The sequence below is a fragment of the Crocuta crocuta genome, unplaced genomic scaffold, assembly GCF_008692635.1.
Source record: "Crocuta crocuta isolate KB4526 unplaced genomic scaffold, BGI_CrCroc_1.0 scaffold384, whole genome shotgun sequence".
Taxonomy (NCBI): Eukaryota; Metazoa; Chordata; class Mammalia; order Carnivora; family Hyaenidae; genus Crocuta; species Crocuta crocuta.
The window spans coordinates 13,661-39,138 of NW_027532182.1; the positions used below are offsets into that span (position 1 = coordinate 13,661).

Here is a 25,478-nt window from a genome sequence, read left to right on the forward strand (position 1 = left end):
ACTCCGTCTATTAGCTCAGAGTCCAACACAGGGCTCAAACCCAGGAGCCATGAGATCCTGACCTGAGCCGAAATCACAGTCGGATGCCCAAATGAGTCACCCACGTGCTCTTTCACTTGACTTCTTGACAAACCTTTAAAGAGTGGAACCGAAGCTCACCTTTGGAAATTCTGGGGGGCAGAAATATTCATAGCTGCCATGTTCATTCTGTGTGCAAATATCCTGCACCTACACGCTAAGCTCTCGACCGTTGCAGAATTGTTATGAGAGGTAGGCTCAGTGATCTCCGGGCCATGTTTGAAGTGAAAACTAAGAACTAAACTGTTAACTAACTTGTCCAAAGTCACACGTTACTAAGTGAGAGCAGGGACTCAAACCCAGGCCATCAGTTCTGAAACCCAAGCCTGGTCTAACCGTGACTTTCTTCTAATGGTCCAGAGCGCGGGAGAAGAAAAGAGCGCATACGGTGCGGGGGATCCGACTCTGGGCTAATGGAGGTGTAGGGGGGGGCGTGGAGGAAGGCTCCCCTGCATGTTCCTGAGTCTAGGCGGTGGCCAAGGAAGCCTGTCCCGTGTGTGCTCGTGCTCCAGGTTCTGACTCTCTGCAGAAGAGCCTGCGTGCACCCGGGACCTGTCACAGAACAGCCGATGGCCCCAGACCCAGGCCTGCTCCATAAACAAAGGCAGACTGGCGGAACTGAGGCATAACCAGGCTCTTCTAATTACAGGAAATGCACTAGGCAAAAGAACAGAGACCCTCGTGCTGTGTTGTCACACAGGTGAGCCACGTTACAACCGAACCCTGGCTGGAATGAGCGACGGGGAGGGAGCGCCATGGCTTCTCTTTGTTCTCAGGAAAGGAGAGCATATTCAAATGTGACCTTGGGCTGGTTTCTGCTTTGCCTCAGTTTCCTCCACAGTAAAGTGGGAATAACAACAGTGACCCCTCATGGGATGGCTGGAAGAATTCAATATATGGTAGCTAGCTACTAAAGCTAATCAGACAGAAGATACCTCTGCCACAGCAGATATCTCCTCACTGACCACCGCACTGCCAGTCCCTTTCCGCCTCTCCCCCACACAAAAGCCCCAAACCTGGAGTACTGACAAGGACACAGGTAGGAAATAGCACCTGAGCCTGAGCCAAAGCAAATAACACAGGTGTTTCTACTGTTACAGAATTAAGACTCAGAAACACACAACTACTTCCAGGAGCCGGGGCAGGGTGGCTGGGGGCGGGGGGCTGGTGACGAGCAGACACCCAGGCGCCAGACTATCTGGGCTCAAATTCTGGCTGTGGCACTTCCGTGTGATACTTTACAAATTATTTCATCTCTCTGGGGCTTAGGTTGGTCATTTATAGAATGATGGACAAAAAGAAGTACCTACTCCACAGGGCTGACATGAGAACCCAGTGAGTGAGTGTAAAATGCTTAGAATCACGGCAGGCACATCAGTGCTGCGAGCCTCAGCGGCCGCTGCCATTCCTGGGCTCGTTATCATCACGGTCACAGGGCATAAGAACGGAGCTCGGCACCCGCTGGGGTCCCCAACAGCTTGTGAGAGGGAGAAACATAAAGCTGCTGAGTGCACCCCCTGCCCCGCACCCCCTCCCCCTCAAAAGCTGCTCTGTAACCCAGGATGCGCTGTAACTCAGGAAGGTGCTGCGAGGAGAGCCAGGCTGCAGCGCAGGCAGGAGTGGTCACGCGGCCCGGGAGCCGTGACACCGGAAGGCAAAAGAAGCAGAGCCAGACCTGAGGCCAGCAGCATCAGGTCAGGCTTCCTGAGGTAGAGGACAAAGTGAGCTCATCACCTCGGTCACAAGTGGACCCGGATGGTCCAGATCCACGCCCCTGAAGGCCACGCACCTGAATGGCAGATGACAGCCAGGAGGAGCAGCAGCACCAGCAGGATGAATCCTCCTTGGCTCCGCATTGTGAGCATCCACAGAATCTGCAAGGAAGGGACACGGAGCTTTGTCAGGAACCAACAAATGAGTGCTGGTTACCTCCGGGACCAAGAGCTGGAGGGCCTGGACCTTCAGGAAGCAGGTGGAGAAATGGTCTGGGGTGCCGTGAACCACGGTGCTCTCCCGTCCCTCCTCTTGCCCCCAAACCTCAGGTTACTAAAATGCTGCCGATTCTGGGGAGACGCATGGCTATGGGGAGTCAGAGAACACCCGGCTTATCAGCAGTACCCGGGACCCAACCTCAGCTCTCACCTACAGTGGCCGTGAGTAAACACCCACTCCAAGCCACAGTCGTCACGATCAAGCAGTGGGGACAGCACTATCTTCCCCATAAGGGTTGTTTAGTCACACGAGAATATGAAAAAAAAATTCAGCAACTACAGTTCCACTCTGCTGGCCCCACCCCAAGCTACTGGCTGAGCCGGGGCCTAGCAAGGGCCACCTTTCCAGGCCATGCCATGAAGTGTGTCAGACCGAACGGGTGATGCTGGCACCCCCCGCCGGTGCCTCCTGGGGCAGAGCATGCAGACGCTCCGGTTCCCCACCTTAGCAAGTGATGGAGACCCCGCCTCGTTCACCTCCTCCCCTCTTGGGAGGTAATGAGGGGTCTGGGTAACTTTGAGGACCAGTCCCGCTACAGCAATGCCTACGTGGGTGGCAGTGGCATCAGGGGAGGAGAGGGAAGCGCTGAGATAGCTCAAACCCTTCTTTCACCTGACAAGGAAGCCAAAGCAGAGAGGTTTCTAACTGCGTTAAGTATAAGCCAGCTCTAAGAAGTCTCCCAATCCCGGCCCTACCTTCCTGGCCTCCTCCTGAAACAAGGAGGCGCCAGTGCCTCTAAACCAAGGTGACCCACAATCTAGTCCCCTCAGCCCCACAGGCCAGGACTTCTGCCTGACAGACACAGGGCGTCTTGACAGGCGAGCCCCCACCCTCCTCTAAGTTAGGAACGTCATCTCCACACCTCTGAAGATCATCCGCTGCTCAGGCCTGGGCTCAGGAAGGTCAGGGGAGGGTTGAGAAGCAGAAAGCACAGGCCCTGGCATTGCCCAGAGAGGAACACACGGAGTAAGTCAGGTCCGGAAGAAAGAGACAGGTTGCTTTCCTGATGTGAGGGGAACCAGGAAGAAAAAACCAAACAGGGCCTGGCCTTTCTATATAAGTTGAGTAACCTCCACGTCCTTCTGGCCTCTTCAAAATCTACAACAACCTACTAATGGCCACCACCCCCCATGCAGGCCCTCCTGGGGGTTAGCTACCCACAGCGACCCCAGTACATTGAGGATCGGAGGTGCCCAAGGGCAGTGGTTAGAGCTCAGATGTCGGAGTGGCAGGGATCTGGAGGTAAGGGCCGCTGTGCCCTGGCAACCACGCCTCATTCACTTCACCTACAATGGAGGTGGATGCAGACGTGTGTCCCAACACTGCGACGATTTACGGAGGTGAAACAAGTTAAATGAGTATGTGCTCAGCATAGCCAGGCGCTCGGCACAACCAGACACACGTAAGTAGTGGATGTGTGGCTGCCCAACTGGACACACCACCTTGTGGCCCTAACTCAGACAGGCATGTCTACACCTCCTGTTCTGAGTATGTGTGGGTCTTCCTTCCTGGCCCCTCACCCTGAGAGGTGGCGCCCTAAGGCCTCTGCACCCTAAGCGATGAGGAAGAGGCCTCCATATGCAAAGTGATGAGGAAGCCAGACAAACGCCCTGGAATGGACGAGCCAGGGGCCTTGCAGGAACCAAACGTAAGGCAGCTCCCGGATTTTGGGTTGCATGGGGAGTGTCAAGTCTTGGTTTCAACACCTCACATTGCTGGCTGGGAGTCACCGCGGCTGTGGGAGGGGCAAAGATGGCAGATGAAGGAAGTGGCCAGGGTACCGATACCAAGGTTGAGCTGTTTCAACAGAAATAAGACCAGGTCTTCACTAATCACTACTGAAATATCAATTTCCAAGGGCAAAATGTCATCACGGCAGGTGAAGGTGGAAAGAAAATACCCGACTGCTTTAAATCTATTTTATAAATGCCCCCAAAACGTTGACAGTAGTTAATGCTAAGAGGGATTATTTATGATTTCTTATTTCTCTTCCTGACCCTTTACTTTTTGCCATTCTTTCCCCAATTATTCGATAATGGACCAGGTATTACTTTTATAATCATAATCAGAGATATTGGGAAAATCCACACATAACAAATGTTTCCCTTTGGGGGTCACATATCACTCATCTTTTGGCAAATCTTTTTTTCAGAATTAAAACAGAGAAACTGAACTTCATGATTTCAAACTTGCCCCCTAGTCTAACACACCCTGCATTTTAAACTTTAAAATGATGCCCATAAGTTAAGGTGTACATCAGATGCTCTGCCAGGACTTTTCTATTCCACCCAAGCCAAACACGGAAAATGCACCCAGAAGGCCTCAATGCTCTTCTGTGCCAAACATACTAACTCAGTTAAACAGCAGATCCAAGGGGCACCTGGGTGGCTCAGTCTGTTGAGCGTCCAACTTTAGCTCAGGTCATGATCTCCCAGTTCATGGGTTCAAGCCCCACGTCAGGCTCTGTGTTGACAGCTCAGAGCCTGGAGCTTGCTTAGGATTCTGTGTCTCCCTCTCTCCCTGTCCCTCCCCCACTCTGTGTGTGTGTCTCTCTCTCTAAAATAAATAAATATTAAAAAAAAATTTAAACCGTGGATTTAATTATTGGAAACAGACTAAAGTCATTCAGAATAAAGTCCCGAGACTAAAGATGGGTAAGCCTCCTGGAAAAATACCATTTTGGAGTCTGTAAAACATACTTGAAACCAGCTTTAGAAAGTTCAGACAGGTTTTTCTGGATGGCTCTAAAGTTGACTCTGAAGTAAACACTTGGCAATATACATGGCTATGAGTAAGTTAGGATATGGTGAGGGACTGCACAGCCATGAAGAGGGATAGACAGGGAAGGCTGTTCACAGTGTATTAAGGAAAAAGCCAGTTTAAAAATAGCTATAATCTCGGGGTGCCTGGGTGGCTAAGTTGGTTAAGCATCCGATTTCAGCTCGGGTCATGATCTCACAGTCCGCGAGTTCGAGCCCTGCATTGGGTTCTGTGCTGACAGCTCAGAATCTGGAGCCTGCTTCAGAATCTGTGTCTCCCTCTCTCTGCCCCTCCCCCTGCTTACGTTGTCTCTCTGTCTCAAAAATAAATAAACTCAAAAAAAATTTTTTTAAATAGCTACAATCTTCTTTTTCTTAAAAAGTGATTCTTGGAATACCATATCAACTTTCCTGAACGCTCCTGGAACATGTGGTTGATAGAACTGTAGAATCATGAGCAGCTTACTCATGCTTAAGTATATTTGTTAACAATAAACATTTTTATAGAAAGCTCTGAACACGATAGCAGGATATGTTAATATACTTATAAATCATTTTACCTGCAGCTTAAGTTTTTTTCTACTACTCAACTTGATTAGGTATAAAAATATATACCACTTTTCAAAATTGGCTTGAGGTAAAAAATGTTTCCTGTACATACACTCTCCTAGGTCTGTCTGGTAGCAGTTATTCTAGTCACACTCTGTATTGGTAAAATATGAGGCTTGGGTGATTCTCTTGCAGTCCTGAAAGAGACCTATATCCTAATCCCACTTAGCTGCCAATTCATAGAACCTTAAAACGGTCAAGTCCTTTACGTCAGTTCCTCATTTGTGAAGGGGTAATAATGATTCTAGTTAATGAAAAAATATAAGACTTGAGGGTTTTAAAGCTCCATATGGACTAAAAGGTAGCAGTTTAAGGAACAAACAAGCAGACAGATACACACACAATCCTGGGGTTACTCTGCTTGGGCTCAGACTGACCTGGAAAATACTATTTTTCTTCTCAGCAGCCGATTTCTGCTTTCCTGTTTATCAGGAGAGTAAAATAAACAGGTGTGTAACTCAGGCGAAACAGGTGAAGGAAGAAACCAGGGCTCTTCTATTTGAAAAAATATAGTCAAAGATGATTACTGTCTTCAAATATGCTGAGAGTCACTGAGAAAGAGGGGAGAGGTTATCCTGTGTAATTTCCAAAGGCAGCATTAGGACTTCCTAAGGAACAAGTATTTGCCATCACCCCATCCCTCCTACCTCCCTGCTGTGTGCCAGGCACTGAGGGTCCACACATCTGGAAAGCAATTCCAGATGTAAAATGTAAAAAACTTCCCATCACTTGAAAATGTTCAAACAGAGAGGAAGGATCAGAGATGTGGCAGAAAAGATTCCTGCAGACGGCAGCAAGGGGTTAAAACCAGAGTTCTCAGACGTACAAAAGACTCATTTTATAATAAAACCAACCTGATCATTATTTATTCACTGACATCTACCTGAGATGGAAGAGGAAGCTGAAACAATGCAAGGTGATTTATAAATACAGACATCCCTGATCAAGTTCCTGAAAATGCTTTAGGTAGCAAATTTACAGAGAGTGTGACCATTTCTCCCCCCGACCATATTCCATTATTTTAAAAGGAAAACAAAGGGATGTTACTGTCCATCCAGAAACTCCAACCAGTCCTTCCAAATATCTAAACAATCCACAGAACTTGAGCATGAAGCATTTAACACAACACTATTTAAGGATATAGTTTAAGCAAATAAAAGGAATTCCTTGGTGGGTGGGTATATTTACTGCTGTGAAGTAAGTTCACAACCCCCACACCCCATTCATCCCACAACAATCATTTATGAGCCTACCATGAGCAGGTATTGTGCAAGGCGCTGTGTTACAGTGACCGCTGAGCCAGGCAAGGTCCCGCCTGGAAGAACCTTATCATCTAGCGGAGGTGGACATCACCTAGTGCTAAAGACTAGAAAGAAAACAAAGTAAAAAAGAGCACTGGTTCTGAAACTCAAGTGGCATAAGAATCACCAGGAGGCCATTATGCACAGATGCTGAGCCCCATCCTTAGAGGTTCAGAGTCAAGGGTCTGGGGGTGAGGGCAAGAATTTGCATTTCTAATCAGGAACACACTGAGAACCCCTGGGTTAGAGGGTGACCAGGGACAAGGGTAAGGCTACTTTAGATGGGGTTGGAAGTGTCTCTCCCAACAGTGTTGTGTGAGAAGCTGTTAGTTCTAATTAAATAATTAAAGGCTTCTTCTCCTTTTAAGGGCTGTGTGATTACACTGGGTCCAATGTCACCGAATGCATTAACTGTATTTAAACCTCACATAATGTTGTAAAGTAAATTTAATCTGCCTCCATTTATAAAAGGAGGAAACGGGATCGAGGAGGGGAATGAATTTAGGCAACTGTGGTAGGTAGAATAATTAACAGGCGTCTTCCCGAAAGATGTCCACGCCCCAATTCTGGGTACCTGTGAATACTGGCAACCTTGGATGGCAAGTGACTTTGTAGATGAGATTAAGGTTACAGCCTGTTTTGGATTATCCAGAATCATGTGGGCGATTACACTGAAGAGGACAGGAAGGCAGCAGGGTCTGTCAGAGAGATGTGAAACCAGAAGGGGGACGCCTGGTGGCTCAGTTGGTTAAGCATATGACTTCAGCTCAGGTCATGATCTCAGGGTTTGGGAGTTCCTGAGCCCACATCGGGCTCCCTGCAGATCTTCTGTCTCCCTTTCTCTGCCCCTCCCCCACTCATTCTCTCTCTCTCTCTCTCTCTCTCCCTCCCTCTCAAGAATAAACAAACATTAAAAAAAAAAAAAAGAAAGAAAAGAAAATGAAGCAAGTGGGAGCCTCACTGGCTCAGCTGGTAAAGCAGGTGACTCTTGATATCAGGGCTGTAAGTTTGAGCCCCATGTTAGGGTATAGATATTACTTTAAAAAAAAAAAAAAAAAGGAAGCAGCAGCAGTAGCAGCAAGAGATTCAAGGAGGATGGAATTCTCCTACCACTGCTGATGTTGTGGATGGACGATGTGGGGAGGGGCAAAAGTGAGGCATACAGGTGGCCTCCGGAATAGTCCTCAACTGATACTTGGCCAGGAAATGGGACCTCAGTCCTCCAACCACTTGGACTCCATTGTGCCAATAACCTGAACGAGCAAGGAATGGCTTCTCCCACAGAGCCCCCTGAAAGGAACGCAGCCCCACTGACACCTTGACATGAACCTGGCGACGCCCACGACAGACTTCTGACATATGGAACCGCAGGATTAATAAATCTGGGTTAAGTCCCTAAACTTGTGATCTGTTTCAGCAGCAGTAGAAAACTAGTGCAGCACCCCCAGAGCCGGCATATGGTTAGAGCAGCACTTAAACCCAGCTCTCAGCTTTTACCCAGTTAAACTCTCTGGAGGGGAGGCTTCCTGTGAATTCAGCTTCTGAGGTAGATTAGTTAAGCTGAGGCCACCAGAGAAGAGACTTTATATGGCTACTGTTTCCAAGAGATTCACGTCCCCATCAGTTTTAACTTTTGCTCCTGGGAGTGAGGCCCCTGACAGGCTGATGAACTTTAAAGCTAGAAGTGTCCTCAGAAATGAAATCTAGGGTTCTCATTTTCTAGACAATTCTTGGAGCCCCAGGGAATGAAGTTACCTGTCCCAAGGCAACAAGTCAGCTGCGAGCCACACTGAGTGGGTCCTGCTTCTGTTCACCAGGGGCTGGTGACTCACAAGTGGCTTAACGTTAGTGTCAGAGACCTGGAGCTTTGCCTCCTTTATCACCTTGGACACATACAGGGTCTGCTGCAGCCATGCATACAGTTACTCAGTTCAGAGAGTACTTACATCAGAAGGTAGAGACAAACAGAAAGCCGTTGTCATAATGAACAGCCCCTCCCAGGCACCTGGGAGGTCCCACTGCCAGGGACAATCACCCCAAACTCTCTAAACCACATAAATCTGCAGCTTCCCCTACGAGGGGCCTCTCCGCCATCTGTTCCAGGATCCCAAGAGCCAGAGAGTTCTCTGAAGAGGGTCTCTTGTTAGAGCCTCCTCACAGCCCTGCCCTTTGAGGTTATACATGCACTGCCAATGGCGTTAGTGAAGATATTTCACAAAGATACCGGGCTTTGTTTTGTTTTTCGGGGCTTGGTTTTTTTGTTTGTTTGTTTTGGCATTCTGGCCGAAGTTCAAGAGTTGGCCCGGAATTTTTTTTTTTTTTAATATTTTATTTACTTTTGAGAGAGAGATAGAGACAGCATGAGCAGGGGAGGGTCAGAGAGAGAGGGAGACACAGAATCTGAAGCAGCCTCCAGGCTCTGAGCTAGCTGTCAGCACAGAGCCCGATGTGGGGCTCGAACCCATGAACTGTGAGATCATGACCTGAGCTGAAGGCAGACGCTTAACCGAATGAGCCACCCAGGCACCCCGAGCTGGCCCGGAATTTTTAATTTGTTTCTTTTCAAGACCTTATATCTGCATCTGTTGAGGTGAACTCCATTACACACCTGCTCTCCTCATTGTAAAACCCACTTTATTTGGGCTTTGATCTTCCAAATCACTCAGCATTAATGGGCTGTTTTCCTTACATCAAGGCTCAGCAAAAGGTTTCTGTTTCTGCTTTAAAAATACAGAAGTGACAAGTTGCAGGCATTTCTGGTTCTTGGTGAGGCAAGCCTTTATCTTCCTTGGGGTTATAAATCTACCGCCAGAGTAAAACCACATTAAAAAAAATTTTTTTTTAATGTTTATTCTTGAGGGAGAGAGAGAGAAATTATGAGCGGGGGAGGGGCAGAGAGTATGGGAGAGAGAGAATCCAAAGCAGGCTCCGAGATGTCAGCACAAGCCTGCTGAGGGCTCCAACTCACGAATCGTGACCTCATGGCCTGAGCCAAAGTCACCTAACCGAATGGGCCACCCAGATGCCCCATAAATAACCACATGTTGAGAAATGTTAACACCCCTCACAAGGAACATTCTGAGCTGTGTGTAAAATGCCCCATGGGGAACAGGAATAAGGGCTATGGGGACACCCCAAAATACTGACAGCCACCATTTGTTCCTCACAAACAGGTGCCAACCTGATTTCCACAAATTATCTCAGTTAGTCCGTTTAACACCCAAGAAGTAATAAGTCCTATTATTTTACTGATAAGAATGTGAGGTTAAACAGCTTGCTCAGGATTACCCAGCCAGTCAACAGCAGAGCCAATATTCAAACCCTGGTGCAATGCCCCGGCCCTTGACCACTACACGGTGACACATGAACTTGGCAGTTGTGAATTCACCATTTCTCTTCATGCCACCAAGCTTCAAACTGTACCTGATTCCAGGTGGATTCCAGAGCCACGGTCACCGACAGACATGAAGCTAAATAAGGTAGAGCACAAGTGGTAGCAAAGAGGTGTTTTCCTGAGAATTGAACACAAAGTCATCTCTGGGTTAACTCTATTTTTTTTTTTAATCTTTTATTTGTTTTTGAGAGAGAGAGAGAGAGAGAATGAGCAGGGAAGGGGCAGAGAGAAAGGGAGACACAGAATCCACGAAGCAGGCTCCAGGCTCTGAGCTGTCTGCACAGAGCTGACAATGGGCTCCAACCCATGACCCACAAGATCATAATCTGAGGGGAAGTCAGAAGCTTAACCCACTGATCCACCCAGGTGCCCTGTTTGAAGTCTTTATCCCCATTCCAAAAATTGTTTATCACAAGCTAACCTTGACAGGGGCTCTAAGATGTAGGCTATGTCTCTAAATTTGTAAAGTTTATGGGCTGATTTCTTTAGAATGAATTAGAAGCATTGCAGTTCAGAGAAGTGGGCAGCCAGGTCTCCACTGGGGCCCCTGAATCCCTTGAAGAAAGTCACCACCAAGTAAGAACATGATTTTGAAAAGCATCAGCTGGTAGGTGCCTGGGTGACTCAGTGGGTAAGCGTTTGCTTTTGGCTCAGGTCATGATCTCATGTGGATTGAGCCCCACGTCGGCTTCCCGCTGAATCTGCTAGGGGCTCTCTATCTCCATTTCTCCCTGCCCCCTTCCCCGCTTATGCGCGTGCTCTCTCACTCTCAAAATAAATAACATTAAAAAAAAAAAAGGCAGCAGCTGGTCACAACAGGAAGCACCAGGCACCATGGACGCAGCCAATTACAGAGGATAGGAAGAGCACCGTCAAAAGGAAAGCCTGAGAAAGCCTCTGGGCAAGCAAGCGCCTTTACAAGGTGGCAAGCACGGGCATTTCAGAACTGGCCCTGTCCAGGGCAGAGACAGGGAAACCTGATCTCAGCAGTCCCTGCCAAGGTGAGTCCACAGCCGGCAGCTCCTCTCACTGTGGGTGCGTTCCCGGCTGGCTTCCATTTCCAAGCCATTTCCACGTCCCGGGCGCCGCCCACGTGTGTCAGCGAGCCGAGACCTGGCCTAAGTGACGCGGCGCATTTCCCGGGTCCGCGGAGAGCCTGCTTCTCGTTAAATAACACAAACCTCGATTGAACATTTCTTTAAAAGTCCGCTGCCAGACTCCAGGAAGAACGCAGCCCCCTCAAAACAAAATGTCTACGGTCTGGCCTCGCCCTTTTCCCAATTTCAAATTTGTACAGCTAGAGAACGTCCGTTTCCACCTGGCACGGAGCGGGCTACAACCTCCTTTGGAGGCGCGATTTCTCTTCCTTAAGCTCCAAGAGCTTCCCTTCAGGGCGAGGCGAGGGTAGGTGGTCGGGATTCGAGGAAAAACACTCCCGAGGCAACGCAGGGCATGGCGCGCGGAATTGGAGGCGTTTCGGAAAGGGCGCCCACTCCTCCCCCCCTTCTCTTTTGGTTAACAAAAGAGGCCAGCGTTCTGCCGGCCTTTCCCGGACCTCCGGGGGCCTCCGGGGCCGTAAAGCCGCGGGCAGAAGGGCCTGGGGAGGGCGCCCGGGCCCCCCACCCCGTCTGGGGTCGCCGTCGGCCCCGGCCCAGCCGCAGGTGACCTCACGCGCCGGCCCTAGCTCGCTGCGGCTTCAGGCGCGGAGTGGGGCTCGGACCCAGCCCAGCCACGGGCCTTACCTGCCAGCAATGAGGATCCTAACTGCGCCGCGCAGCCCGTTTGCTCTGCCCGCCTGTCTTTCGGGCTGGGTCTTTTCAGCCTGGAGCTCCGCCCCTCTCGCTGGCCCCACCCCCGCGGCCGCTAGATCTGGCACCTGCGCGCAACAGTCTGGAAGCCCAAGGTCACCCCGATCCTAGAGCGATCTGTAGACCCCTGGCGCTCACCGCGCGCGCCTAGAGCACCCGGGCGACGGCCGCGCAGCCAGCCCTGGCCAGGCAGCTGCGCAGGGTGACTCAGACTCCCCGCCCAGGTTCTGAAAAAGACCGTGGCCACGAATAGATGAAGACCTTTAAAACCCCTGAAACGGAAAGTTTATAATGTCCTCCTCTGGTTTGTTTTAGGAAACAAGTATATGAAAACTCCATGACATCTGATTTTCCCTTCCTTAAAAAAAAAATAATAAAATGTTTCAAAAAACTTTATTGTGCCCATACCAAGCCCTCACTTGGCCCGGCTGTCAGGTGAGTCTCCTTTTTTTTTTTTCTTTTTTTTCATAAATGCATGAGATACAATTTAAGTAGGAAATCATATAACTGATGATGACATGTCCCTTCTGCCATGATTCTCTGATGGCTTTCGGATATCAGGGAATGAGTTTTGGTTGGTGGTGCCGTAATCTTGGTTTTCTTCTGTAGAAATGGGAGTCTCAAACCAAGACTTACTTTGATATTTAAAACGTGTCTGCTTAAAACAGCAAATACATGTATTTCTGTTTACAAAACTCTCACATGCATTATCTCATAGGCATCCTATTAGCTGTTGCCTGCTTAGAACTCTTGGATTCTGAGATGCCACCGCCTCCTGGTTTTGCTTCCATTTTCTCACCTTTCAGTCATTTTTTTTAAACGTTTATTTATTTATCTTGAGAGAGAGAACGAGTTGGGGAGAGGTAGGGACAGGGAGAGTACCAAGCAGGCTCCTCGCTGTCGCACAGAGCCCCATGTGGGGCTCAGTCTCACAAACCGGGACATCATAACCTGAGCAGAAATCAAGAGTCAGAAACTTTACCCACGGAGCCACCCAGGCACCTTGTCCTTTCAGTCTTCAGTCTTCTCCACTACCTCATAAATCTGGCGCGCCCAGGTTAGTTTTCCCTTGGGCATATGTGTTTGCAGGTCATTTGCAAATCTATACTCTCCATCCCTGACCACTCTCCCTCAGTCTTCATATTCATTCCTGATTGCTGGAAACCAGTATGTCCTACCAGCATCTTGAATTCAGAATGTGTCCAAATTTCATCTCCAATGTCCAACTGCATTTCCTGCAAGTTTGTTTTTCATAAATAAAGCCAGAAGCCTGGGAATCAACTTTGATTTCTTCCACTCTTTCATATCTAATCACCAACTCCTACATACTTTATCATGTACATACCGGTTTCATCCTCTCTTCAGTCCACTCCCTCTACTACTGCTCTAACTCAAGCCCATAAGCATGACTTATTTGGAGTATTTCAAGTCCTTCATACCAGGTCTCCATGCTACCTGTGTGTACAGCCCCCCCCCCCCCCCTCCTTCTCTACCTATCCTCCATGTGACTGTTGGAAACCTGGTTGGTTTACCTCTCCAGCCTTATGCTTGACTTCACTTTCCATTTAATTGGTCCCTTTTCTCATCATCCTTCCTGGATTATATGACTGCAGCTGCCATCTTGCAACCATGAGGTGACCTTTATGATTAAGCCTTATGCAAAGGATAGCAGAACAGAAAGCTGGAAGGAATCTGCAATGTTGACACCACTGGGCCACTGTTATCAGTCCTCAACTAGTCACCCCAGACTTTTCACAAGAGAAGAATAACCCCTAAGCTATTTGCTGTTTATTTAGGTATCTGTCTCATCCTAACTGATAATTCAAGCTTTAGACAAATGAGTGAAAGACAGATGGTGGTCTCAAGAGACCCCAGCACCAGAAATGGCCTTCGCTTTACAAAAGCATAGGCTGGCCAACTGTTAGCTCTCTTGTATGTGTGAATACACATTCTTGCCAATGAAATAAAACACTTGAGCGTGTTATCAACTAATCAGTCATACCTTGGTATGAACGAGAGGTCATTCATTCAACATACTAAGAGAAAGTGAATTTAGATGAGAGGATAAATAAGCCTGAAATTTTCTGAGAAACAAGAATTGAATGGGGTTGTGCAGGGGAAATGTGGGGCATCGTGAATATTCTGGGTATAGAGAGGAGAGGTCAACCAGTAATGACGAAGAAGCAAAAGTGGCACGGGATCCTGGGACCAGCTTTAACTTTCAACATTAACTAGTTTTAAATTATTGTTTTATTGAGAAATTTTATTCTTTTTAAAACTCAGTAGGCTGGGTTTTTTGTTTTTTTTTAAAGGGGAGAGATAGGCATAATAGAAGGATTTGGTAGCCTGATGATAAAATTTAAAAAATAGGCAGGAAAAACAACTTACTGCATTTCACAACATTTTGGCACGTGCCAATATGAAAGGGTCTTCATAGTCCCTGGGGCAGCTGCTTAACCCTGTATATTCTTCCCTCTTTCTACAGTTTTCCCTACAAAAGAACTATTCCTGCCGAAAACAGAAAGTAGAGCATATGACACGGTCAAAGCCAGGAAATGACTTGAATGGGCCTCTGGCAACAGGCCAAGAAGTTTCAATTTCATCTTCCATCTTAAGAGTAAAGGCTGATTAATATTAGTTTATGGAAAATAGGCAATTACACAAAATACAGGATCAGAACCAAAATTCGTTTTTAAAATGTGAGTTTTTGCCACTTGGAGGATGTCATTCCAAACTCTTAATTATATAATTACAAAAAAAAAAATCCGTGTTTATACTTAGTCTCAACATAAAATTCATGTCACTTATCACAAAGTTAGACAGTCAAGTGTATAAAGGAGAAACAAAACGGAAGCAGTATTTACAAATTTAGAGTACAGGAGACATTGTGAAGATTTTTCTGTTAATAAACAATATAACACACAGTTTTATACACTACATTTCAAAAATGACGCATCTGTGAACAATATGAAAAAGGTCATTGCACTAAAGACTTTAAATTCAAAGTTGTCACGTTGAAGGTTTTAAATTCAAGGTCGGTAGAATTGAAGACTATATGCGAGGCCAAGGTCATAGCGATAAAGACTTTAAGTTCAAGGTTATAGTGATGACAACTTTAAATTCAAGGACAGATTGTCTAAGAAAGGACAAACAACTAGCATTCAAAGTATTAGGTCAATTAGTTCCCTGGGAGTACAAAATATATAGGAATCACTAAATGGATTAGCCTAATTACAAATTCTGTTCATTTCTAAATAATTCACAACTGCAAGAAGTCTTTGCACAGAATCATCCAGTCACATAGTTCCTCTCTATCCCTGCGTAGATATTTCTGCTACATTTAAAAACCCTTATTCAAAACAATTCCCTCCCGTTTCCCTATGTGTAGAAGTATAAAATCTTTTAAAGCAAAGCAATGTCTGTTCTTTAGGTAGAGAACTATTCACCCATAGATAGACTTCTAGAAGAGAGGAAAACAAACAAATGAAACCGATTCCCATTTCCTCTCCTACCTCAAAAACACAAAGCAAACCGAAACAATCCAATTCCTAATGTAATGTCGCAGAGAACCCAGGGCCTGGAACAACATTTCATGCTAGTTTTCCTGCTATGTGCTGAGAAAAATTTAGTTATTTACATTATTGAGACATCTATTTAACAGACTGGATTCAGGCCGGTGCTTTGGCCGGCAGAGGCTTGCTAGAAAAGGCGAGAGCAGCGGCGCCTGCGAATGGGAACTTCAAAGACTCTCCTTCGTCTCTCTTCCTCATCATCTTCATCAGATTCGTCCATATCTGCTGAATCGTCATCATCGTCTTCCTCCTCCTCCTCTTCTTCTTCCTCTTCCATCTCTTCGTATTCATCAGGACCCATTTCCTTGAAAGAGAAAACAATCTTTTGATAAGAACTTCCATCAGTTTTTTATACTTATTTTATGTAAATTCTCACTTAATCTATAATCTAAACAACTGGACATGCCAAATATTCATTTGTACAGAATTGAACAGTGTATTTTCATAACGCACTTGCTGATGCAAGAATCTAGAGTGTATATACATATGTATATATGCCACATATATACCACGTGTTTTAAAATGCTCAGTGTGGTTTTAATGGTAAATATATTTCACTAATACAGTATATATTTTTTATCTGGTAGTTGATAATTTGTACAAGGGAGCCAACTGACTGCTCCTAACAACCCAAGATAAAATTATACTGAATTTATTTCAGTGGATTAAGTAACAATTCTTTATTAATCTATATGCTTATAGAAAAGAGGATGTAAAAACATTAATAAGGTATGACCTCTACTGGTAACTTTTATGTACTGTCAGGAGGTCTAATAGATTTCTGTGGAGCTCCTACTACAAAGGCACATCGATTCAATTCAACCACCACAGGTAGCCTCTACTTTGAAATTAACTTGTTGAAGGCTCTCCAAATAGGGCAATAGTGAGGTTGAACATGCAAGATCTAAACATTTCATGGAAACTTCCACTTACACAGTGTCTCTAATCAAATCTCAATTTACTCTGCTGTCAATTTTTCTCTCTCCTACATTTGAAGACTCAATGAGAGGAGCTGCTAATGGGACAGAGTTCAGAACAGCAAGGAGCACCTAGCTGGTAATGCAGGAAGTACTGGGAAACGTGGAAATGTGATGTCGGCAAACGCCGTTCCCCCAAGGCCTTTATGGGCTTACATATCCAGCACTCACTACCCCTCTGAGCTCATCTCTAACCACTCTGCCCTAGTCACTTCACTCCACCTGCATCAGCCTCCTTGCATTCTTCAAACACACCAAGCATTATTATGTTTATGTAACATGAATGCTTCATGGCCTTTGCACTTACTGTTCCTTTGTTTAGAACACCCTTCTCCCACATATATCCACCTGGCTCCCTCTACTTCTTTCAAATCTCAAATCAAATGTCACTGAGGCCTTCCCCAACATATCTTTATATGAGAACAACCCAACAGACACTCCTTATAGCCTTTATTCTGATTTTTCTCCAGAGCACTTTTTACTACTTGGTATAACTAGAGAGTGTTTATTTGCTACCCTTTTCTCTTCTAACTAGAATGTAAATTCCAAGGCAGAGGTGTTTTTGTTTTCTTTTCTTTTTAATTTCCTCAACTTTTTTTTTTTATTGAGGTATAATTGACATACAACTTTACATTAGTTCCAGGTGCACAACATAATGATTTGATATTTGTATATATTACAAAATGATCACCACAGTAGGTCTGGTTAACATCTATCACCGTACATAGTTACAGAATGTTTTCTTGTGATGAGAACTCTTAAGATGTATTCTCTTAGCAACTTTCAAACAGGCGATACAGTATTAACTACAGTCACCGTGCTGTACATTACATCCCCGAAGGCAGATTTTGGCTGTATTGTTCACTGCATTTCCCCCAGCACCTAGTAGGCACTCAATAAATATTTGTTGAGCAAGCAAATTAACTCATGTAGGAGAAAGAAACTGTTCTTTAGGAGTTGTCAAAGGATTGTCACTTAGGATTTATTATAACACTAATAACAACAACATTAACAACAATCAGAGAAAATATACATAAATATGACATGATATTCCATTATTTTTATTTTTTTATTTTCTCAATCTAAGGAATGAAGACTTTAAAATTCAGTAGAAGGTTCCAAAAGGGTGACGGGGAAGGCTTTGGAAATTCTAAAACATTAAATTCAGGTAGCATGATCATTAGTCATCTTAAGAAGAGAACAGGAAAAAAAAATGTTAAAGAAATCAATGCGGCTGAAGAGGGAGATTGCGCATGATTTCAGATAAAAATGTACGCACAGAAGCAGCAGATGAAAAGAGGCGCACGCGAGTAAGGTAGAAATAAAAAAGCAGTGGGAACCTCTCAAGTGTCCAAGAACAAACAAGAAACCCACCTAGAGCAAGAAAAAGCTTAAGATCAACCCAACACATATTTTATAGTGACATTCAAATTATAAAGCAAAAGCAAGTATTAAATACAATAATTTTCATATGGTTAGGGCACAAAAAAGGAAAACAATTCCATTTCTGTATCAAGAAAACGAGTATTTCCACAGGAAAGGTACAATACAAATACAGCACAATACAAATACAATCCCCACTGCCTCTTTCATGTTGATTAGAAGTAAGTCCAGAATTCTCATTTCTTTTATTGATTTCTCATCCTTGAGAGAGAGAAACATTTTCCACAAGGCGGGTCAGAAAGTTTATATGCTTATTTGTGGTTGGGAGGAAATTAAAGCTCTAAATAAGTAAGAACATGGTTAAGAGGGTTGAACATGTGATGTGTTTATTATTATAATTTAAAATTATAAATTTAAAAATTGTAAACTTTAAAAAAAGAGTACGTAAATATTATAAAACTTCTCAGTTTTCATTTCTAACATGATAAATATTGATATAACCCATATAAACAAGAGTTCTTTGAAGTCCTCGATAATTTTTAAAAGTTTAAGGGAGCCATGAGACAGAAAAGTTTGAGAACTACTGTCCTAAATCAAAGACTACTTAATACCCCACCCTAACAAACATTAACAACAAGCCTCAATAGGGGCAAGCGGACCCCATAGTAACCTAAATGCCTGCCCAAACAAACTGCCACATTCTTTATACTTTACATCTGGAATATTAGCAATTTTAGGACAATAAATGTTATCAAAGACAGAGAGAGAAATTTCATAATAATAAAAGAAAGCACTTCATTAAAAAGACACAAGAATCCCAAGCATATTTGCATATAATTATAGAGCTTCAAAATACATGAAGCATATCTGATAGAATTAAAAAGAGAAATGGACAAAACTGTAATTGTGGTTGGAGATTTCAACAATCATCTTTCAGAGAGCAAAGACAAAAAAAATCCAATATATAGAAGACTTGAAAAACACTCAACCAATTTGAACTATCATTTATAGTATAATATTCCCACGAACAGCAGAATATACATTCTTTTCAAATACACAGGATTCATTACCAAAATAGACCATAATGCTGGGACAAGAAACATTTAAAAGGATTAAAACTACACACAGTGGGTTCTCTAACCATCACAAAATCAGAAATAATTAAACAAGAGTTAACTGGAAAACCTCCAAATGTTTGAAAATGAACACATTTTTAGAAAAGTTACAGACCAAAATTAAGTTACAAGGGAAATTTGAGAATATTTAAAATGTTAATAAAAGCAACACATCAAAATTTATGAAACACAGCCAAAACAGTGCTTTAGAGGAAAAAAAGGGCCTAAAATCAATAATCTAAACTTCTACCTTAAGAAGCTGGCAAAAAAAAAAAAAAAAAACAAATCCCAAAGTAAGTAGGAGGAGATAAATAAATATAACTGCAGAATCAATGAAATAGAAAATGAACAAACAATAGAGAAAACCAGTGAAACCCAAAGGTGTTCTTTCAAATGACTAATAAAAAGGATACCCCCTTAAGTGAATTGATCAACAAAAGATATAAATTATCAATATTAAGAGCAAAAAAGGACATATGCCTATAGTTCTTACGGCCATTAAAAGGATATCAAGGGAATATTGTAAATAATTTTATGCCAATAAGTTCAACATTTAGACAAAATGAACAAATTCCTTGAAAGACACAAATTACCAAAAGTGAAACAAGAAGCAACAGAAAATACATTATAGAAATTAAATTCCTATTTCAAACTTTCCCACCAAGAGAACTCTAGTGCCAGATGGCTTCACTAATGAGCTGTATCAAACATTCATAGACGATACCAATCTCATACAGAAACTGGACTAGTCAAAAACAGGAGAATGTTATAGGAAGTAACAAATTCCTGGTACTGGAAATATACAGTAGAAAGCATTCTTCCACTGGGAGGGAAGCTAAGCTTCACTTCCAAACCCAGTCTGTAGATCCTTTTCACCAGACATGCAAGCGTAATGGCCTAAAGTCTCATCATCATCCTTCTCTTTCCAAACAGGGAATGTGTCAGCTCTGGGCCAGATTAATATCACGTCCATCTTCCCTCACTTATCTTGGACTCGCCCAGCAGGGTCATCCCAGGAGCCAGAGGGCCCTCTCTGAACATTCAACACCTATGATTCAGTTACATTCTGGGTATACAAGTCATATTTTATTCCTATTGTATAGCTGGAGCCTCATAATTCTCTTTAATTATTTTATAATCCATAAAGTTGGGGTACTGCCACGATCATAAGGTAATCCTAAAGATGAGATTTAAAATTATACCTAGTTGATTTAGGAAAGGATCCCAAAGAGAGATGACTACAAAGAGGGTGTAATGGGTAGACTTGTACTTTTAGTCATCTCTCTATAGGATATTTGAATTATTTTATAAAACTGGGATTTTTATTTATTTTTAAAAACTTTTTTTAATGCTTATTATTTTTGAGCAAGAGAGAGACAGAGCATGAGTGGGGGAGGAGCAGAGAGAGAGAGGGAGACACAGAATCCCAAGCAGGCTCCAGGTTCTGAGCTGTCAGCACAGATCCCGATGCAGGGCTCGAACTCACAAACTGCGAGATCATGACCTGAGCTGAAGTCGGTGCTCAACCAACTGAGCCACCCAGGTGCCCCCAAAATTGGGCTTTTTAGCAAAAACATTTCAAGAAATTATTTTCCTAATCCTAATGAAATAAAGCCTGTTCTAACTGGTCTAGTGTGGTGTTTCTCATTAGGCCACAGAACTGGTTTTGGAAACACTGGAAAAGAGACTGAACCTTTAAAACCAATAACAATTCTACATGATATTATGAGAGTGGATTTGTTTCATTATACATTTGTCCAAACCCACAGAATATACAACACCAAGAGTGAACCCTAATGTAGACTATAGACTTTGGGTGATTTTGATGTGCTAATGTACGTTCATCAACTGTTAACAAAAATACCACTCTGGTGGGAGATATTGATAACGGGGAAATCTGTGCATGCATGGGGGCAGGGGGTATCTGGGAAATTTCTGTACCTTCTGCTCAATTTTCTGTGAATCTAAAACTGCTCAAAAAAAAAGTGACATCTATGAAAAACAAAAAACAGCTAACAGTAGAGTTACTCTGACTGAAGTGTATGGAGTCTAGCTTACTTATTATCCACCACCCCTACATATTCACATGGTCCCCCCCCACCCCATGATATTTCCTCAGAATGTCTAGGGTTCTCTGGGAACACCATTTGTAAACCATTTGTCTGGCTAATCAACAAAATCCCTCTGTGGAGTAATTTCTACAAAGTCACATAAATCAATCCCAGAGGAAAATTTAACTCACCAATCGGGCTATAGACACCCTGAATGTTGGACAAGCCATATGGAATCGGGGAATAGCAACATTAAAGATCTTGTCTTTAAAGTAAAGAAAATGGAAGGTATAATATCCTTCCATATATCCTGATGTTGTAGAAAATGTGGTACAACTTGTGTATTCATATACCCGACCCGGGCTGATGATTGGAAATTCACCTGCAGAGAAAACAGTAATAAGAAACCAAAGGATAAAATTCAGTTCTTCATCACAGCAAATAAGATAATGCCCTCTATGGGATTATGCAAACTACGTTGAAGTAAATGCACAATTAGGAAAAAAAAAAAAACAACTAAAAGAAAACAGCAAAATGTTAACAGTGATGGTATTAGGGTTCAGAAACTTAAGATAATTATAATCTTTTAAAAAGCCGAATGTCAATGATAATCAGAGCTAAAGGTAACTGAAATCCACAAATAAAAATCTGTGCTACTGATTTTAACATTTCCCCCACATTTCAAAAAGATTACCAATATGAAATGTATTTTCTCCTTCTGCTCTATGCCTGGTAACCACAGAATATAATTTATGCCACCAAAAAAATAAAGAACTTAAGAAGCAAATAAAGAACTCGGGTGAGCCACAAAACGGAAAATCAATCCCTGAAAAATTGTTTGCTATAATTTTAGAAAAGTTCACATTTAAGGTACTAATCTAATAGAATAATGATCTTTACACATTATATTTATGAAGCAAAGTACTGGAGTTAAAGAAAGCCCAAAATCTATGGTATCTTTCACATTGTAAACATAGCTATTAGAAGATCAGTCTTATCCATTAACTACATCATGCATTTTCTATGTTGTATGTCACATAGATGCTTTCCAAAATGTTTTAGAGGTAACTGATATATAAACACAAATCTTGAAATTACATACCAACTACTCCAGGTCCTTGAACTTCTTCTACATCACCTTTTGCATTTGTTATTCTCCAATAGCGACTGTCCAACTGACAAGCCTTCTCAGGAAGTGCGTCCTTTGACATTTCAATCCTGGAGAAGGGAAAGGGGTGGTAGAGACACAAATCTGGCCTGACTTTGTTTCTTTTGTTTAAGAGCCATGATATTTGGACTAAGACTCTGAAAGAAATTTCCAAAGAAATTAAGAAGCCCAGCCCAACATCTGTGTTAATCATTTAATTGTGTAAGTTCTCAGAGATATTGGCTTAATTAGCTTGACTCTCCCACAGAAATGCTTTCACTCAATTTGTTCACTTGACTTTCCATTAAAAATCAACAATAGAAAAGGCAACATAAAAATTTATAAACACGCTGGGTGACAATAATCTTTTGCTGTTCAAGTAAAGATCAATATATGAAATGCTTTCTAGGATACAGTGCAATGAAAAATTTCTGTTCTGAAAAAAATGATTTTTTTTTCACTACAAGACATTTCCCTTTTACTTCTAGAAAGCTCAAAGCAAAATGCCACTAGTCAGTTACTAGGATTACACCTTGACTTTTCCCCTTTTCTCTAGGAATCTGCTCTCTTATTTTGAGTACCTTATAAACAAGTGTCGGAGTTATTATTTTAAGCATGTTTCAATCCTAGGCAGGATCTGAATTAAACAATTAAAATAACAAACATCGGGGTGCCTGGGTGGCTCAGTTGGTTAAGCATCCAACTTTTGATTTCAGCTCAGGTCATGATCTCACAGTCCTTGAGACTGAGCCCCACATTGGGCTCTGCGCTGACAGCACGGAAACTGCTGGGGATTCTCTCTCTTCCTCTCTCTCTGCTCCTCCCCGGCTCACACTCACCCGCTCTCTCTCAAAATTAAACTTAAAAAAACAAACAAAAACCCACAAATATCTGGAAGTGTGTAGATATATCAAAGACTGCATATAATACCAAAATCCTATGATGCTCTCTGGTTAGTATATGGCAGCAAAAATATTTCCAGTGTGTATATGTGCATGTATATGTACTTTTTAAATATATGTAACATACCATAAGAAATATAAAAAGATATCTAAAAATAAAGTGTCTCTAATCCCTTAGGGCCAATGAGCAAGCTATCTTTATGTCACAGCACAGAGTACTTCTAATTAAAACAAGTTTAATATTTGTTTTTTATTTAACCAAATCCAATGCTTAACACCGTGTCTGATCCTAGGCAGTACCTAATAAATATTTATTAGATTTTTAGCTGAATACAGGCAAGCCAACTGGAATTTAAAATGCATGGTTTCATCTTGGACAATTTGACAGCTTCTACAATGCATTACAACTCTCACAGAGAGCTTTTATGATGATTACAACTTAGTGTCCACCGCAAAGAACCTGGCACAGTTCTTTAAACACAGTACATCTGCAAGAAATAACTTACATAACTTAGATGTTACTGTAAACTCAAGATTATACAAAATTTTGTTATCCACTTTCCTCCACACCTCATCAAGAAGCTGTCTTTCAAAATGCATTTTACGTACCATGTCGAAGGGGAGAGAACAATACACCCATAGGATATAGGCCATCATCAACTCACCTGATTCGATATGTGAAGAAGTAGTGGGGCGGATGTACAGAGCTAAGTTCTGGCAGAAACGATGTGGAAACTGACACTGTAATGTCCCCAGTTGTTGCTACACACTCTGGATCATGAACATATCTAGATAATTTTAAAACATTAAACATTTTTTAATCAACTAACTTCAAGTCTCTAAGATAAAAGATTTCAAGATACAATGTGAAATAGCTTTTACTTTACCTTAGGATCAAAAATTTAAACCATATTTGGGAACGTAAAGGTATAGTCCTATTAAGATTAGAAGAAAACTATAAATTACAAACTAGAAAACCTTGAAGACTTTAGAGCCGTAATGACAGCAGCCAGGGCTCAATGATCAGTGGTGCCAGTAATGATTCAGTAATTAAACTGGAAACTGAAAAGAGCTTATCTCAGTTTTCAGAGCCAGGAAACTTTTGGGACATCTGAAAATCCTATCAATAGTGGCCTTGACAATAAGATGTGTTAGTAAGTTATTCTAGAGACCTCTAATTTCTAATTAATCTATCATTTCTGCCAACCAGGTTACTGTGAACCAATATTACCTATACTACAATCTGTCATACCTGGAAGTTTCATTTAGAGATAATAAATAGTATTTGCCAGAAGTTAACAGTTACTGAATTGCTATTCAAAATAAATCCATTAACTGGCAAACAGCTTCCCCCTCCCCAAAAGAGACTATGTATAAAAAGAAACTATACTATAAAGCCCTAACTTCTAAATCAAAATCCGTTTTTTCTCTTGATCCTTCAAGAGGAGAAAAATATTGCCTATCCAAGTGTCGGAATGTGACTTTAAAGTGAGAATAAAGTAGTGGCATTTAAGAAAACGAGAGGTTCTATTATTAACCTTCTTTGAAACTTCAAGATCTGTAGCTAATGGTTTTTTCTGACTTACAAACATTTTTATTCAAAAGTTCTGAGTGAAATACCTGAAAATCTGGTCTCTGATGATTGGGAAGCCACCCGATACAACATTGTTGACATAAGAAGTAAACCAGTCAGTAAAAGTAGCACCTATAAACCAGGAAGGGGTGGGGAGGAAGAAAAGGACAAAGAGATTTTATAAAATCTGTACAGGAAATAAGGAAACAATGATAATTTCTCCATGCTTAAGATATGAGATCAAAACTAGAAACACAGATATACTCCACTTTCGTTCATGGGTCAATTTTAATTCTCAGTTCTCCTCTCATTCTCAACTACCTTGCTAGGCAATCTTCCATCTACCTTCAAACTATATTTTAGAACTATAATTCAATAATAAATTTTTAAACTTTATTTTGTGCTGGTATAAGAATGAAAAGTCTTCTTCTGTCTATAATTTCTAGAACATATGGAACAAAGGAGAAACGGCTATGTCTAGAAGAAACTACAGGAAAAATATTAGCAACTATCCTCAGATGATCTGGGTATACCCTTGGCCCAGGTACATCCTGAGTCATGCATGAGATTCTGGCAGATGCCAGGCTCAGTATGGGCATCTAACAGGGCTATGGCACTGTAGCGTTCTGGGCATCAGACCAATCCCAAAGTAGTCTACAGATTCAAATGCATAGTGGTCCTCCATATTCAATGACCAGCTCAAATTCTAGTCTAGACCCGACTACACATCAGTGATCTACTGAGTAGATCAATGACAAGTATTTACACGAATTATGTTTGCCCCTTCCAGGTAGTATAAATTAACTTTCTCAGACCC

The 25,478-nt window shown here is 42.7% G+C and overlaps 2 protein-coding genes across 4 annotated transcripts in view; both read right to left on the reverse strand.

Annotated features, from left to right (window-relative positions):
- CD59 (CD59 molecule (CD59 blood group)) overlaps positions 1 to 12,085 on the reverse strand; it is a 22,100-nt gene extending 10,015 nt beyond the window's left edge. Inside the window, exons 1-2 of one of the 3 annotated variants that reach the window (XM_077777490.1) lie at positions 11,876 to 12,085; positions 1,868 to 1,952 (exon numbers count right to left, since the gene is read on the reverse strand). In XM_077777490.1, coding sequence (XP_077633616.1) covers positions 1,868 to 1,943 — 76 coding nt within the window. In that variant the 5' untranslated portion in view covers positions 1,944 to 1,952; positions 11,876 to 12,085. Of the gene's footprint in view, positions 1 to 1,867; positions 1,953 to 6,691; positions 6,805 to 8,494; positions 8,584 to 11,875 lie in introns of those variants that run through there. The other 2 variants (XM_077777491.1, XM_077777489.1) reach the window with 2 other exon arrangements.
- Positions 12,086 to 14,564: 2,479 nt separating this feature from the next.
- FBXO3 (F-box protein 3) overlaps positions 14,565 to 25,478 on the reverse strand; it is a gene marked incomplete at its 5' end in the record, with an annotated part of 28,191 nt that continues 17,277 nt past the window's right edge. The window contains 5 exons of the mRNA XM_077777517.1: positions 14,565 to 15,817; positions 21,231 to 21,421; positions 22,142 to 22,257; positions 23,754 to 23,876; positions 24,709 to 24,793. Of these exons, the coding sequence (XP_077633643.1) occupies positions 15,641 to 15,817; positions 21,231 to 21,421; positions 22,142 to 22,257; positions 23,754 to 23,876; positions 24,709 to 24,793 (692 nt within the window). The remainder of the gene's footprint in view (positions 15,818 to 21,230; positions 21,422 to 22,141; positions 22,258 to 23,753; positions 23,877 to 24,708; positions 24,794 to 25,478) is intronic.